Genomic DNA, 15,388 nt, shown 5'->3' with positions numbered 1-15,388 from the left:
AAGATGGGCAGCGAGGGGGCTTGCCGAGAGGGAAGGTCATTCCTCCGCTTAGTTCTCGGTACCTTGACTAGTGTCTGGTCCGCGGACCTGAGAGGCAAGTACAGAGGGGCTCAGAGAGATAAGGTGGGGCCAGGCCATTTCAAGATTTGAAAACAGATCACATGATCTTCAAAAGAACCCCAAAATGGATTGGGAGCCGGTGAAGGGATGCCAGAGTAGGCGTGACGTGCTTCCCCTTTATGAGTACCAATCAAGAGGCAAGAAGCGGCATTCTGGACCAACTGGAGACACTTCATGGAGGATTGGCTAACTGGACAACAAACCTCTCTTCGAACTAGAATCTCCTCTCAAGGCAGAGCATTCTCTTGAGATCAAAAAGTTCATTTGGGATAAGAACTCTCAGGAATCGAATTTAGGACTACTGCCTTCTTGTGGGACCAAAACCTTCCCAAACTTCTCTTAGGACGAAAACCTTCGCTTTGGACTAAAACCTTTTCTCTGGATTGGAACATGCTCTTGGGGCTAGAATTTCCTCCCAAAACTAGAACTTTCTTTGGAATGAGAACCTTATCTCTGAAGTACAACCCTCAACTGGACCAAACATTCTCTGCGACTAGACCAATTTCTTTCGATGAGAACCTTCACTTGGAACTACTACATGTTCATTTCAGATCCAGTGTGACTGCCCTGGAAATCCTGTCAGTAAAACAAAACCAAAAAAAGCTTTGGTCACTGGGCAACCTGCTCTACTAAGCCACAGCCACCCAGTAAGACCCACATGTTGCCTTGCTGGTAGATGATGGCACCACCAATACTCCAGCTGGTCACCAGCTATCACCACCTCTTGGCAGAGCCCCAGCAACAAAACCATGGTGGTCTATGCTTTTATTTTCATGTAGCAGGGGAGCTGTGTGGCATGCAGAGCTGTTTCATACCAGCGATACGTCTTGTTTGACTACATTTTAATTTTAGTTATAGGTGAATTACATTCCATTGATGACATCCCATTTTACAGTTGTAAACCGCAACTTGTGACCTCAGTATTCCAAACTGTTGCGGGCCCCTTTGTGTCCATATGAAGGTAAGTGGATGCCAGACTGGCAGAGGAAACAATAGGCTTTGATGAAACTTGTTTATATTATTATGACAATTTTAACCAAGGTAATTGATATTCTTCTTCTCTTCTGCTGCTGACAGCGCCGCAGTGCAACGGCAGAAGGGTCTCGTGGTTGGAATTTCTGACCGCGCGCACATTTTTCTGCAACGCCGACAATTTGAATTGAGCAACAGCGGCATCTATTGATATAAAAGGGAACCTGCTTATGGAGTTTTAATAAAACAGAAAACCATGTGACACTGTAATCCCTCCCCTTGTGCGTCATCGTGCTAAAAAAAACACGGAAGTTGCTCTGAACTTAATCAACAAGAACCGAAAGAGAAGGTAACGTTCTATCCACATTTGGTTATTTAATTCCATTTCGACAACTCTTTCGACAGTTCACATTCATGTCTGAAAGTGTTCGACGTTACTTGTCGGTCAAAAGCCGCCCAGGAAGGAAGCGCGACGTTAGCATGTAGCTCGACCGGATGCTAAAGGCTAGTAAAGCTCGTCTTGTCTTTAGACAGAAACGAACCCGGTTCACACTAATTCTGGTACACGTGTCGGGCAGTATGGGAATTTGTTGACGAGTCGTATGCGAGATTTTGCTTGTTTTAAAACCTTGTGCCCTCCTCAAAAGCACAACCCGAGGGGACATTTCCGTCTCAAAAAAATGCACATGAAACAATGTTTCAAAGTATGAGTTTTGAAACAAACTGCTCCACCTTTTTTTCTGCCTGACATCGTAGAGAGACGTGACAACAACATTCATTATTATTCTTTTCCCCAGCAAGACCAATGTCATTGTAAAAAAGATCCGGAATAACGGAATGAAACGCGGTTACAAAGTTGTCAACATGTTAAGAATTTAGGAAGTTCCGAAAGGCTTCAGAAAGCGAGCAAAAATGTCGGCAACATTCTCCATTGTTGACATGAAATGGCCTGTGATCGAGTGTCTGCGAAGCGGTGTGAATTGCTGGATGAAAATTAACAAGACAGTACAGCTTTGTTTAATAGCGCTTCCACAAGAGTTGCAGGAGAACAAAGCGCTTAAAGAACATTTAGAACCGAAAATCAGGCGACAGAGGAGATTCCAGTGTACATCAGCTTTTTTCTTATTATTTTAAATGTTATTTTATTATTTTTTAACAAGCCAGAGCTATTTTTTTTCTGAGAGGAACGCAAAACAAACGTGACCACACAAAAATGTCCTACGAAAAATGGTGGATAAGAATCTGTTGTCACATACTTCCAATATATGTCGCTGGCATAGATAGATGAAGGAAGATTTATTCTTGGTAATACTTTCTGGAATAGTGAGGTGAAGTTGGATAATGTGTTGGGAATCAGTACTCTGTTTTACAGCATGTCATTTGACAAAATTTTGTTTTTTTTACGCTACAGGTGACGTCTTCCAGAGCCAAACTTCCAAAAATGCCACTTTTCTGACTTTTAAAATTTTAATCTTTGTACATTATCACCACAATGGTGAACATCCGCAGCCTCCTGCTTTTTTGCTTCGCTGGTGGGTAGATGGAAATTAATGAAAGCCATTTGACAGTGTTTAATTTGAGAGTGTCAACCTCATGTTTCTGCCTGTCCACAGCATGCAGCAGCTGGACACGTCTGGCACTTTGTTTTGGTAAGGACTGTCGCTCAATGTCGAATGCTGGTGTTGTTCTTTAAAACAATGTGAAAATCAGTTGTAGCCAAGGTGGGATATCTCATCCCCCTCCCCCCAAAAAATTGTGAAAGAAAATATTGCTTTTTTCCCACACATTTTGGTCCTGAAAAATCATAATAAGGTATTACAAGCTCTTATTTACATTTTAATAGAGGTTAAAATCACAATTCTATTGGTGTCTGTTTACGTGAACGTTTGCCATGAGAAATTTCCCGGTTCTATTTTTGCAATCCCAGTTTTTGTAGTGAAGTCTCTTTCTTTTTTTCCCCCTCTCGCCAGACCACTGTGGACATTCCCTTCAAGTGTTGGACAGCGATGTGGGAGAGATCAGGAGTTCAGCTTACCACACTTATTCCTACCGTTTCGGCTCCACATATGACTGCTGGACCATTAAGGGTTCGATGGGAGAACCGGTCATCCTCAGGTGAAATACGCTGCTCACAAAAAAGGGATCATTATAAAAAAAGATGGTCATCCCCCATGTTTTTGTACATCGTGTTAGAATTTTCTGGTTGGTGTGTTTTTTTTAAATTGTTATATTTCATACCTCTTGCTTCTTTTAGCTTCACGCAGTTTTCAGCTCGGTGCCGGAAGGAATGGCTGGCCATCAAATCATCCGCCGGCGGCACGCCACTAGTTTTGTGCGGTTCCAAATTACCGCCGCCTGTCGAATTCGCGGGCGGAAACATCACAGTGGTGCACCATTTCCTGCCACATATCTATCCCGTGTCATCATTTCGCTTGAATTACGCCAGAGGTGCGTTTGTTCAATTGTGGAGGGGCTTCAATGGAAGGGTTGCAAAGGGGGTTCAACATGTATGCTGAATTTCTGAAAAAAATTGTTGACATTTCAATGCAACGTTCATTTGGGGAATTATTTTAGAGCACATTCCAAATTTGACATTTTCAATTAATTTAAATGACAGGTGCCATCTTCAAGCATAAATAAGTTTTGTTTTTTGTAGTCATGACAAGACATTGATGCAAAATACTACACCTTAACAGGGTGACAATGACATATTTCCAATTTTCAGTCAACTTGCACCTGCTGCTACAAAACATTTTTGCGTGGTCCCGACAGATCCGTTCTCAGGCAAATGCCCCATGACGTCGTTTGAATGCCCGGGAGGCCGCTGCCTGCCCCTCTCGTGGCGTTGCAACGGGCAGGTGGAATGTCTCGGGCAAGGCGACTGCGCGGACGAGGAGGGCTGCGGCGCCGAGGAGACCTCGCCGGGAATGCCGCGGGACAGCGAAGCGACCGAGAGGAACGACGCCGGGGATTCGGAGAATCCAAGTCCTGCGGTGCAAAGCCACAAGGACGACAGGACAGATGAGCTGTTGGCCCTGTTGAAGGAGAGGCAGGAGACCGAGCACCCCAGGGAGAGCGCGGGGACGCCCGCTCCCATCCGCTGGCCCTGCGGAGGACTTCTCCGCACCTTCTACGGGACCTTCTCTCCTCCGTCTCCTCAGGGTCCCCCGTTACTCTGCGTTTGGACTCTGGACCCGGATGACTCCCGACCCTTGAGGCTGGACCTGCAGCAGCTGGTGCTGGGGCCCGGCGACACACTGACGGTCCACAACAGAGCGCAAGGCAAAGGAGACGTCATTAAAATTGTGAGTGCTCGTCACGCAATTTGGAAAGAGCGGCAGCACAAAGCTTCGGGAGCCGGTTCTCATTTGGGCAACGGGCAGTTGGGCCAAGTCATTTGTAGACGAGGGGCGAAAAGTGTAACCAAAAAAAAATAAATTGAAAGCGTTTGTAACTACTTGACACATTGGTGTTGTTCTACATCTCTCTAGCTAGAGAGATGAATTAGTTGTCTTTTTGTAATAAGATGATTACTAAAATTCTATTGAAGCAATCATGAAATTATAATTAGCCAATTATCTAAAACGATCACTTTAAAAACAGAAAGGTTTCATCCTACAACATTTTCGTCTCTTTACAGGCAATCAAAATGTGTATGTCGGAGTCATCATTGATTACCTTTAATAGCTGACCCCAAATTATGTAAGAAAAGGATGAATCATGGTCATATGCGTTTAGTCATACAAAGAAATGACGATTATATTTTTATATTTAAAATATATTTTACGTAATTTTTTTAAATTAGTTAAACCCACAATGTAGAATTGTTTATTTTACTAAGATTTCAATTTTATTGAACGTCATAGATCATTTTAATAATATAATCTTGTCCAAAAATGTGTTAATGGAATCTAAAAATAGACATATTATTTATTTGGACTTTTCCAACCTATCACTACTGGTATTTAATAATATGCATAGTCTGAGGTCAAACTTGCTCTCATTGTTACCAACCATTTTATTTACCCCTGGTAACTGTAGCAGAACACACATTTTTTTTGGGGGGGGATCCTGAATACGTAACGCCGGCACATGTATTCCGTTACTCCCTAAGCTTGTTGATAATTATTTCCGAATTAGTAAATATACAGGTATATTTTTTTAATACTTGGTATGTGAAATCGGTTTAATTATTTGAATTGAATTGCTGATTTTTTTTGCCTGATGATAAATTCCCGCATCTATGACTTTGCGACTTTTCTCAAAAAACAACTCAGTTCATCCCATGAATAAAGGCGTGTTCATGAATGAATTTGATGAAAACAATAAATGCAAGAAATAGTCCACGGCTTAATGATGGGTGTGGCCCCAGTGTAACCCGCTGTCTGCTCTGATGCATCAACAGATCACCAGCACCTCCAATTATAAATCGGTCCAAGTGGAGTCCCGCACCGGCCTGCTATCGCTGACGTATCGGACGCTCGCCGGCTCGGAGGGCAGCGGCTTCAACGCCACCTTCCGCGTGGGCACCTACTGTCCGCCCTGGGAGGGCCGCTGCGGCGGCGCCTCGGGGGGCTGCTTCACGCAGGAGCAGCGCTGCGACGGCAACTGGGATTGCCCCGAGAGCGGGAAGGACGAGGAGGGCTGCCGGGGCTGCGGCCGCGACCAGTTTGCCTGCGGGGTCCCCGGCCAGAGGGGGGCCGCCGCCGCCGCGGCCGGCCGCTTTGCCGGCCGGCCCGTGTGTTATGCTGTCAGCGAGCGGTGCAACTACCAGCTGTACTGTGGCGACGGCAGCGACGAGAGGGACTGCGCCGTGTGTCAGCCCGGAACCTTCCACTGTGACAGTGACAGGTCGGCCCTCGTCCTGTCAAAGAGCCCGTCGGCATTTAACTGGGATAATCCCAAATGTATTCACAGCTGTCCAAAAGCCATGACGTGCAGACAACACTCCCATCATGAGAATGCCACAAAATGGTCTCGGCTTTGTTTTCGAATATATTAATCATTACAAGTAAGAAAGTGGGGGATGTTCCTCGTGAGGCAAAGCAGTCCATTAGTTAGTAACTGTGTCTAACCAGTTCTGAAAGTGACATAAAATGCGACAAGTTAAGATCTTGTACTCGACTCGTGGTATTTGTTGTAAATACGAGAAGGACAAGTGGCAGTAGGCGGATGACAAAGCCGAGTAAAACATGTCATCCCTTGCACTGGTTGACCGCTCGCTGCGTGCCATTAGAAAATTCTACCGGGTAAAACTTCACTCGAAGCACATGCGAGGCAAAACTGCACTCGTTGCCCCCGCGTCGGGCTTTATAGCCACGTGAATAAATTGTCCGACGACTGGTCAGGCGAGCGGACCGCGCCGCCGGCGGCGACTGACTGCATTCCTCTGCGGGCTCGTCTCAGGTGCGTGTTTGAGAGCTGGCGCTGCGACGGCCAAGCGGACTGCAAGGACGGCACGGACGAGCTCAACTGCACCATCATCCTGCCCCGGAAGGTCATCACGGCAGCCACGGTGGGCAGCCTGGTGTGCGGGCTGCTGCTGGTCATTGCCATGGGCTGCACCTGTAAGCTCTACTCGCTCCGGACCAGGGAGTACAGGTAAAAGCTGTTGGCAAAATACAAAGGATTTTGATGGGGGGGGGGGGGGGGGGGGGGGAAATGGTGGGGGCTCGAAAGAGAGTGTCCGTACGTGCGCTCTTCCCGCAGTATGTTTGCGCCGATCAGCCGACATGAGGCGCAGCTGATTCAGCAGCAGGCCCCGCCCTCTTACGGACAGCTGATCGCACAAGGCGTCATCCCCCCAGTGGAGGACTTCCCCACCGAAAACCCCAATGAGGTGAGAGACACTTTTGGGCGAGGTCAAGTCAAACTGACTTTGGGATTTGTCATTGCCGTTGGTTTCTATTTCCTCTTGATTATTATCCGTCAAAAAACATTCATTAGTTTTAGAGCAGCTTTGTTGGATTTCGTTCATTTTTCCATTTTTTTTTTAAGGCTGTGTTGTATTTGTTGAGTGTCAAATTAAGAAAAACAAACACTCACAAATGAGTACTACAGTAAGCTACATTTGAGTCTTTGACCTTCCTTCTTGTGTACGGTTGCACAGTAATGCTGAAAAGACGTTTCAAATCAACTCTGAAAGCTCATCGATCTAATTCACTGACCAAGACCAAAACGACGGACATTTTTGCAAGAATTGATAAAAAAAAACAAAACGTCATTTTAGTGATTCATTTGATCAAAAGCACTTTGTATTTTGTCAACGCGAGTTCTTTCTTTAGTTTTCGTGAGACTGTAATAACCTCGTTCACGACAAGACACCGGCCATCTACTCGGCTTCACTCCGTGAAAATCAACGCGACTGACGCGTGTCCCATTTTGCTGCCTCAGACTTCGTCCTTGTCTCTGAGGGGGATACTGCAGCTCCTTCGCCAGGACGCCGTCACGTCCCCGCACCGGAGACGCAGGCCCCGCTTCGTCCGCCGCCTGGTCCGCCGCATGAGGAGGTGGGGCCTGATCCCCAGGCCGCCCTCCAGGCCCTCCCAGACGTCCGGCGGCGGGCAGCAAGCGCCCGAAGCAGCCCCGGCGGATCAGGAGTCGAGTCGCGCCGCCCCCGCCGGCTCCTCGTCTTCGACGGAGGGCGCCAACCGTCCCGCACCTCAGAAATTGAGCCTGTCCGCTCGAGCTCCGTCGCCGTCCTGCGCTTCCCCGCCGCCGCCTCCGTACTCGCCGCCGGCGCCGCCCTCCGAGGCGCCCCAAACGCCTCCGGTGGCCATCCCGCCGAGCAGCCCCTCTCTGGCGTCCATCTTCCACACGCTGGGCCTCAGTCTGTCCTTGTTCAGAGCGTCGCCTTCGCCCGCGTCCGGCAACTCCATGCCCCTCTCGGCCTCCCCCTCCTACTCCTCGTCGTCGTCGTGCTCCGACGACGACGTGCTGCTCATCCCGCTTTCCGAAGACACCGCCTCCGAGGACGATGTGCCCATGCTCACTTGAATCTCCTCCTTGACTAGTGCCTTCCTTCCCTCTTGTCCTTTAAGTCTTTTACCATTTCGAAAAGCAACTCGAGACCGTTTTAGAGCCGTGTTTCCTAACCTTTCGCCAGCCTAGACACTTTTTTTTTTAAACATTATAATAAAACAATTGCCATCAGACAAAAAATGTCAGGAAAACTGCCGCACCTTTTTGTAGACTGAATTATGCTTCCCCGGAACATTGCCGATTGCCGATATGAACCCCTGGCTAAACCTGCGCCCCCCCCCCCCCCCCCCGTCCCTCAAATGTTATTCATATGTTTGATCAGTTTGTGTTTTTATGCCAGGTTGGTCTTGCAAATGAGAATCTGCCCTCACTTACCTTAGTGATGGTTTGATTTTCAAAGAGCAAAAAAAAAATGTGCACATGCAATTCTTCTTTCCGGGCCAAGGCAAGGTTGACGTAGGCTAGAACACATCGGGTGAGCTTTGAACACAGAGGAAGGCGCTTCCCCATCCACTTTTTGACCCCTTCCCAATGCAGGATAACATTTTGGGAGCAAATGCTGCGGCATACGTTTGTAGATGCTCTTCAGGTATTCCAGAAAGAGAAAATGCACCCCCTGCTCCCGACTGAAGTGCCTTTCTGGAGGAATTTCCCACAGAACACGCACCGATGGCTCGCTGGCAATAACTCTTCAGATGCGGGTTTTAGTGCCCCTTTTCCTCAACCCTGCCCAAGTGAATGTATTGAAATGTGTTTCTTTGATGCTGGTTTTTAGGACGTGTGAAAGACCCCTCTTACCCCCCCCCCCCCCAATACCCCCATTTATTTTGACACTTGTGCCATTCAAATGATTATTCCTAGTCTTGTTGCTTTCTGTCGAATGTATCAAATAGCTCGGAGGCTTTTAAGTTTGCAATGTTTTGCGATGAGGACGAGAAAGTTGAACGTTCCTTTGGGTCAATTTCACTGTATATAAGTCCAAAATGTGGCTGCGATTAAAAGATTTGCACTTTTTAGCGAGGGGAGGGGGTCTTTGTTTGCTTCACACCGCGTTCCACACGTGGCGCTTTGTAGTCGTTTGTATTCAAAAAAAGGACTTGTGGAATTTCACACCCAAGAGAGCTCCTCGTGCAAGACGGGAAGAATCAGTCTGGAGTTGCCTCTTGCCCGGCCTTGTACACACTCCAGTCAACTGGTAATGAGAATTCTCGGTTCCTCTTTAAAAAAAAAGTTCTAATTGTATTGTGTGTTCCCGTAACAGGTGATGATGCTTAGCCGGCTGTGTGTGTTCCTGCTATGTGCCGAGCTGCGGGTCTCCCCGCACCGGTGCGTCTTTGACGAGGTTCAGCCTCGGGTGCGAGTGGTCCGCGCCGCCCGGCCAAGTTTGGTGCCGAAACTAGGAGAAGTGGCCCCGATGAGGATCGGGACTCGGCTTTCCGGAGAGAGCGAGCGCCTGTCGCGGCGCGAGGAAGGCCAAGTGAGGGCCACTGTGGAGCGGGCCGTGAGGACCGTGTCGTCGTTACTTTCGGGTATAGTACAGGCTTTTGTCATCTTTACCAAAAAAAAAAAAAAAAAGTATTACCTGCACAACTCAACTGGGGAAAAACTGTCATCTCAAGTAAAAAAAAAAAAATGTTGTTGCACAGGTATGCGCACCCATTTGTAACTGGGGCTGTGACTATTCAGAATTAATCAATCACATTCATCTTGTTCCCGTTTTTTTTTAATCGTAGAAAAATGGACATTTGCGTCAACTTTTTACATCCACTCTAAGTAGCGTATGTATGTACCCATAAAAAAAGTCTAAATGTAGCAATGACAAAATGTATTCTTTTGAGGCAATAGAAGTGTTTTAATTATTTGCGCGAGAAAAAAAATTCTAAAGCACAGATCTATTTTGTCAAATGGAGATTAAAAAAAAAGTTATCATACTATGACATAAAATCAAAAATAGTGTATTTCAAAAATGTCTTTCTTTAAAAAAAATGACACAAAATAGGACAATGCTGTATTTAAAAATATTATCTGGAACGTTCTTTTCAATGAGTAGTCATATGCTACAAATCGATCTATTCATGATATGAAATTGTTGCGCATTTGACATGTACCGGTAAATTTATTCCAAAGGGATCTTTACAATTAGGGGTGTTTCCGATTTGGATTTTATGTTGCTCATTCCGATACCAATCGCATGCATTTGATGCACATTTTTCAAATTTAGAGCTGCTCACAAACTATAATCGTCATACGTCATGAATTCATCTGTCAATTCTCCCCCCCTGCCCCCCAATTAATGAATGAATCCGTTTTGGAAAAGGCATTCTTTTCAAATTTCCATCCATCTATCATACAAAAGGACACCATTATTTGAAATTGACGGTGCAGAAAATGCACAAACAAATATTTAGGATTCATTTACTGGTTTGGTCTGTAACATGCCAGAAAATAGGGAAACGATTGTTTGGTTTACTGCGGGCCCTTGGCGGTGTTCAACCAAGTGGGAGGGGGCCACTTCACATGTTGGCCGTAGCCTGCAAAATACAAGCTGCGGGTGAGAAGGTAGGACGAATATTTGCTCGTCACGTACTTTTTTTGCATGGAAATTGGCTGATCACAGTCCAAGGAAAGACATCTTTTCACATGATCTGACACATACGAACAAGAAGCGGAATATCATGTTTGCTTTTGATAGTGGAGCGAGCCTCAAGCCCACTGCTGCTCAGCAGGGACGTCAACAAATACTGCAGGTTTTTGTGGAAGAATTCAAGCGGCGTCAACTACAACAGGTGCGTGTGTGTGTGTGTGCTTAAAAACAAGCAAAAAAAAAAATGTTCTCGGCGGCCGCGCATTGTCCCCCCCTGACTCCATTTCAATCACTGAATGAAATAATGCTTTCAGGTGTGGCCAAGCAAACAAAAACTACAGATATGAGATGTGCCTGGACGTCAAGGTCAGTGCATAAAGGCCCTGGGCAAACGGATGAACATGGCAACACGAGGCTGAAAAAAAATGTAACGAACATAACAAACACGATAAAATGAACAGAATCATGTTTTTTTTTTCTCCAGATACCGGATGATCACCTCGCTGGCTGCAAAGTCTACCCGCAGTCCAACTCGACCCGCGGTGTCGTTTTGAGGCATCCGGGAGGCGGGGTGGCCGACGTCGACTTCCTGCTCTACCTCCACGTCCAAATGTCGGACAAGTGCAGGGCGCAGGTACTGCTCGTTTCCGATCCGAAGGCGCGTCGTCGGAAGGCTCACGTTGAATTGCCCGCGCGGCAGCCTCGCCTGTTGGCCTACGCCGCCCACTGCCGGACGGATGCCAGCGGGAGACCTTTGGCGGGTGTCGTGGTCATCTGCAGGGAGAGACTGACAAGCGTGAGCGTACAGGTCTGTCCGTGTCCACTCGGATTCAGTCCAATGAGCTGCTTTGTTTCTCAAAGTGACATTTGGAATGCAGGACTGCGTAGCATTAACCTCCCCCGCCACCCTAGACTGTGGTCCATGAGCTGTTCCATGCACTGGGCTTCTCCAGAGATCTTTTTGCCACGTGGTTGGACTGCTCCGTCGAACGAGAGATTTCAGCCTGCTCCCCTCGGGGCAAAGTGACTCACGCTGACGGAACGGGCCAGATGAGGCTCTACACCCCGTCCGTCATCTCGGCGCTGCAAAGGCACCTGGCGGCCGTCGATCCCGAGCTGGGGGGGCCGCTCGAGAACTCGGTGCGCCAACCCTCGCCGAGCGAGTTTGCGCTTACCCCTCTTTGGCCTGACTGGTTGGTCTTCTCTCTCCAGGACGTGGCGCCGGGCGGCGTGTCCTCCCACTGGGAAGCCCGACTTCTGCAGGGCTCCGTCATGTTGGCGGCGCCGGGCCCGTCCGGCGCGGCGCGCATCGACCCGCTCACCTTGGCCGCGTTTCAGGATACGGGATGGTACGTCGTCAACACCAGCCGGGCACAGAATCTGGTCTGGGGAAAAGGTAAGGGACCTCAAAGTCGTGCTTGTACAATATGTCAAATTGTTCATTTTCAGGATAAAATAGACGTCATTCATTGAATTGTCTTACTTTGTCTTTCTCATGAATTGAGTGAAAACTAATTCAACAATTATTTTGTCAAATTTGAGAAGAGCTCAATTAACGCCGGGTGTGACCGCAATATATCGCATATCCTCGTTGTAGCAAACGTCCAAGCGCGACTGTCAACGTCAGCGCCGCAGGATTTACGTGTTTGTTGGAACAAGGCGCCTGCTTTCTAGTTCTATCATGGTTATTATTCAATTTTATGTCGGGTGTTTTCTTTTAACAGTCAAATATGAATCTGTTGTCATTTTCAAGTATTTTTGGAATTGATTTATTCATGTTAATGCATGAATGAGTACATACAGTACAACCAGTTTTAGTTTCAAAACAAAACCCCAAAAATCTAATGTGAGGGATGTTACAAAACTTGGGTTCATATTCATGCTTGGTGAACCAAATGATAGAAAAAGAGGACTTGCCATGAATGGGATTTTTTTTTTTTTTTAATTTGTATTTTTTTTTAGGTGAAGGAGCTTTGTTTGGTTCCAAGTTGACCTGCCATGACAACTCGTCATCCTTCTTCTGCACCGGCAGGTGGACACGACGTCCCATTCGGTTACTTCTGTCCTGTGTTCTGAGTACAATTGTCAATTGTAACCACGTTTGTCCGTCGCTCTAGTGGACTCGGGTGCCATCATTTACATCTCCACAAAGGTGAGTGCCAGACTGATGCCCACCTGGACGGCTGTCGCATTTACAAAGCTCTTGAGAACCGAGTAAGTACCTCTGGCGAAGGTTCACTGAAATAAATTATTTTTATTACTTTTTAAAAAAAAAATCAATTCATGCTTTTGTTTCAGAGTGAATGCTGGAAAAAAGAAAACGAGAGGCAGTCAGGTGACGAGCGCCACGGTGGGGAGGTCTTCGGCTCAGGCAGCCGTTGTTTCTTCTCCAATCTAACCGCACTCGTACGTACATGCCGGGCAGCCTCACAATGACAACCTGAACATGGGAGTTTTGAAAATGTATTCAAAATAAAACGCTAAGAAATCACTTTCAAAATACCGTGCATTGGCCATGATCTGGGGGGGGAAAAAAGCAGACACAAAGCATGTTAAGTAAAATGAGGACTTTTATTGAGACAAAAGTAGTGCTTGGTGTGCAATTTGTGGCATCTTTGTGTGAAGAAATCATGTTGAAGTGATTTGTGGTGTTTCATGGAGACAAATGGTGCTTTGCTTACATCCTGGGGCTGCTTTGTGTCAAGGAACAATGTTGAAATGAGCTGAGGATTTTCTTTTTGAGGAGAAATTGTGCTTTGCTGCCATCTTGTGGCATCTTTGTTCCAAGGAGCAATCTTGAGTACTCTGAGGAGTTTTATTTTTACAAAATTAGTTCTTTGCTTCCATCTTGTTGACAGTTCTAAATCTTTTTGTGAGGAGATCTGCAGATTTCTGCAATTTGCGGCAGGGCTTGGAGAAAAGAGAGAGCAAAGGCTAAATTTAAATAAGGTAAAAGGTGATTTCTTAGTCATGTATTTAAACTAAATAAAAAAGCTCCACATGTTGCATGTTCTTTTATGTGTGCTGAATTTTATGGCAAAAAAAAAGAATTTATTCCCATATGGAATTAGGACTGTAACATAACAAAATGTGGAAAAAGTGAAACAGAGTGAACACGTTTCACATGTCCTGTATAGCAACACCAGAATGTATGAGAACGCAATCTCCTTGGGGGTCCCGTATTGACTCCATAACTGAGTCTGGTACCCCAAACACAAAGGTGTCAAAGCGTCACAACCGACCGCATCCTCTTTCTCGAACAGAACCACAGTCAGCTCATAGTGACGGGCCGCTGTTACAGACACAGGTGCACTGGACCAAACCGCTACCAAGTCCAGGTGTTGGGCTCCGACTGGTTGGACTGCCCCGCAGGAGGCAGCATTCAGGTTAGCCGCTGCAAAGTGGACCAAAATGATTCTAAAATGTTAAAATACTCGACTTGACGCTTCTTCCTCTGCCCTGTATGTACTTAAGATAAGAGGATACCAGGGTTCCGTTTTCTGCCCGGACAAGAGGTTGTGTCTGGACTCTGACGACAGTCCTCCTCCCTCAGAGGCTGAGGATGTTTTCCCCACAGGGCAAGTGAAGTGTTTTTCTTCATACAACCCTGTATTTATAGTCAATTTAATGAAAGACTTTTTTTTTTTTTATGGTCTCAAACCAGTCAACCGAATGAGACGTTACTCCAGGAGGGCACCCGGTCAGCATACAAACCTGCCGCAGACCCCTTGGTCACCACTGTGTTCTGTGTTTTGGCAGCACTGGGTGTCCTGGTTCTCGGTCTGACGAGTACCAGGTGTACCTCCTGCAAGGTTCGGATCCATGCGGCTTCTGGCATGTTGAATTGCTGAGATCATCTTCCTTCCAGTTCAGTGTTAAAAATTAAAAAAAACAACAACAAAAAAACCCAAAACGTATCTAGTCATTTGTGGTCAGTGGCAGAGCTAGACTTTTCTCCCTGGGCTGGCCAATGCTATCTAAATTTGGAAACGTTATCAAAAGTCAACATACACACACACATTTTTTGTATTTTTTTTCTGCTGAATGTAGTAAAATGGTCTGAAACAAAGCAGTCCTCCATGCTACCTTGTCTTCCAAAATTCCAGAGGACCATGAAAGCACCGTTTTGCGTAATTGTTTATGGAAAGGTGATTGGTGGAAACCCAGGAAGTTGCAATGTAGATTAAGTATAGATAACCTGGTGTTTTTCACCCACAAATGACCCAACCCGTACAGTTGTTACGGACTGTGTCAACACATTATTACTATTATCATTATCATCATACGATGTTATTACTAATGACTATTTTTAACTGTCAAACAACGGTTTATAAAGCGGATTTACAGAAGAGAGACAATCTCTTTTTCGTTAATGGATGCTACAGCTTCTAGTTGCTTTCAACATAGCTTGTAGCAGACGTGTGCACATTTTCAGCATGACGTCTTTGATCCACTGGTGAAAAGGACACTGATTCGCTCCTCTTTCATCTAGAACTGCTTCAAACAACAAGGTGTATGCAGGAAAGTGGTTCAGATTGCACGATTGTCTGTCTTTTGTGTTGTATTATTTAGTCGTTTTTTATTAACTTTTCTTTTGCATGTTGCATGTTGTCTTGAGAGAAGAAATTTCATCTGTGCTGCACATTTGACAATAAAGTTGTACTTGACTTGATAAATCTAGCAACTCTTGTTCAGGAAATGTCTTGAGTATTTTTCTTACACTCTTGCGAC

General features: G+C 46.2%; 2 protein-coding genes across 5 annotated transcripts; both read left to right on the top strand.

Annotated features, from left to right (window-relative positions):
• Positions 1-1,370: 1,370 nt before the first annotated feature.
• On the top strand, positions 1,371-9,089 carry lrp10 (low density lipoprotein receptor-related protein 10). Its single transcript, XM_086105286.1, has 10 exons — positions 1,371-1,441; positions 2,504-2,624; positions 2,706-2,741; positions 3,063-3,207; positions 3,347-3,540; positions 3,865-4,397; positions 5,498-5,943; positions 6,499-6,693; positions 6,802-6,931; positions 7,486-9,089. Exons 2-10 carry the CDS (start codon positions 2,585-2,587, stop codon positions 8,086-8,088), a joined length of 2,322 nt encoding a protein of 773 aa, XP_085961412.1. The 5' UTR covers positions 1,371-1,441; positions 2,504-2,584; the 3' UTR covers positions 8,089-9,089.
• A 645-nt stretch (positions 9,090-9,734) lies between these two features.
• cirop (ciliated left-right organizer metallopeptidase) lies at positions 9,735-15,337 on the top strand. 4 transcript variants are annotated; one of them, XM_086105287.1, is made up of 10 exons: positions 9,735-10,859; positions 10,972-11,023; positions 11,142-11,465; positions 11,570-11,797; positions 11,870-12,053; positions 12,620-12,689; positions 12,775-12,871; positions 12,956-13,063; positions 13,921-14,043; positions 14,132-15,337. In XM_086105287.1, the coding sequence occupies exons 2-10, from the start codon at positions 11,006-11,008 to the stop codon at positions 14,441-14,443; spliced, it is 1,464 nt and encodes a 487-aa protein (XP_085961413.1). In that variant the 5' UTR covers positions 9,735-10,859; positions 10,972-11,005; the 3' UTR covers positions 14,444-15,337. The 4 variants fall into 4 exon arrangements, with proteins under 4 accessions (XP_085961413.1, XP_085961416.1, XP_085961417.1 ...); XM_086105290.1 differs by having other exon boundaries at positions 9,735-11,023; positions 11,142-11,291; positions 11,358-11,465; XM_086105291.1 differs by having other exon boundaries at positions 9,735-11,023; positions 14,132-14,235; positions 14,417-15,337.
• Positions 15,338-15,388: the final 51 nt, after the last annotated feature.

Source organism: Hippocampus guttulatus, chromosome 2, assembly GCF_054856545.1.
Source record: "Hippocampus guttulatus isolate MCC_2025c chromosome 2, RoL_Hgut_1.0, whole genome shotgun sequence".
Taxonomy (NCBI): domain Eukaryota; kingdom Metazoa; phylum Chordata; class Actinopteri; order Syngnathiformes; family Syngnathidae; genus Hippocampus; species Hippocampus guttulatus.
Note: the sequence above shows the minus strand (reverse complement) of the source record. Positions and strands in the feature narration are given on the sequence as shown.

Excerpts from the sequence above, each read along its gene's own strand:
- cirop (XM_086105287.1), top strand. Across the intron at positions 11,466-11,569 it reads TGACAAGCGTGAGCGTACAG|ACTGTGGTCCATGAGCTGTT; the intron begins GTCTGTCCGTGT and ends CCGCCACCCTAG. Across the intron at positions 12,872-12,955 it reads ACAAAGCTCTTGAGAACCGA|AGTGAATGCTGGAAAAAAGA; the intron begins GTAAGTACCTCT and ends CTTTTGTTTCAG.
- lrp10 (XM_086105286.1), top strand. The coding sequence starts at position 2,585 with ATGGTGAACATCCGCAGCCTCCTGCTTTTTTGCTTCGCTG. Across the intron at positions 3,208-3,346 it reads GGAGAACCGGTCATCCTCAG|CTTCACGCAGTTTTCAGCTC; the intron begins GTGAAATACGCT and ends TGCTTCTTTTAG. Across the intron at positions 6,932-7,485 it reads CCACCGAAAACCCCAATGAG|ACTTCGTCCTTGTCTCTGAG; the intron begins GTGAGAGACACT and ends TTGCTGCCTCAG.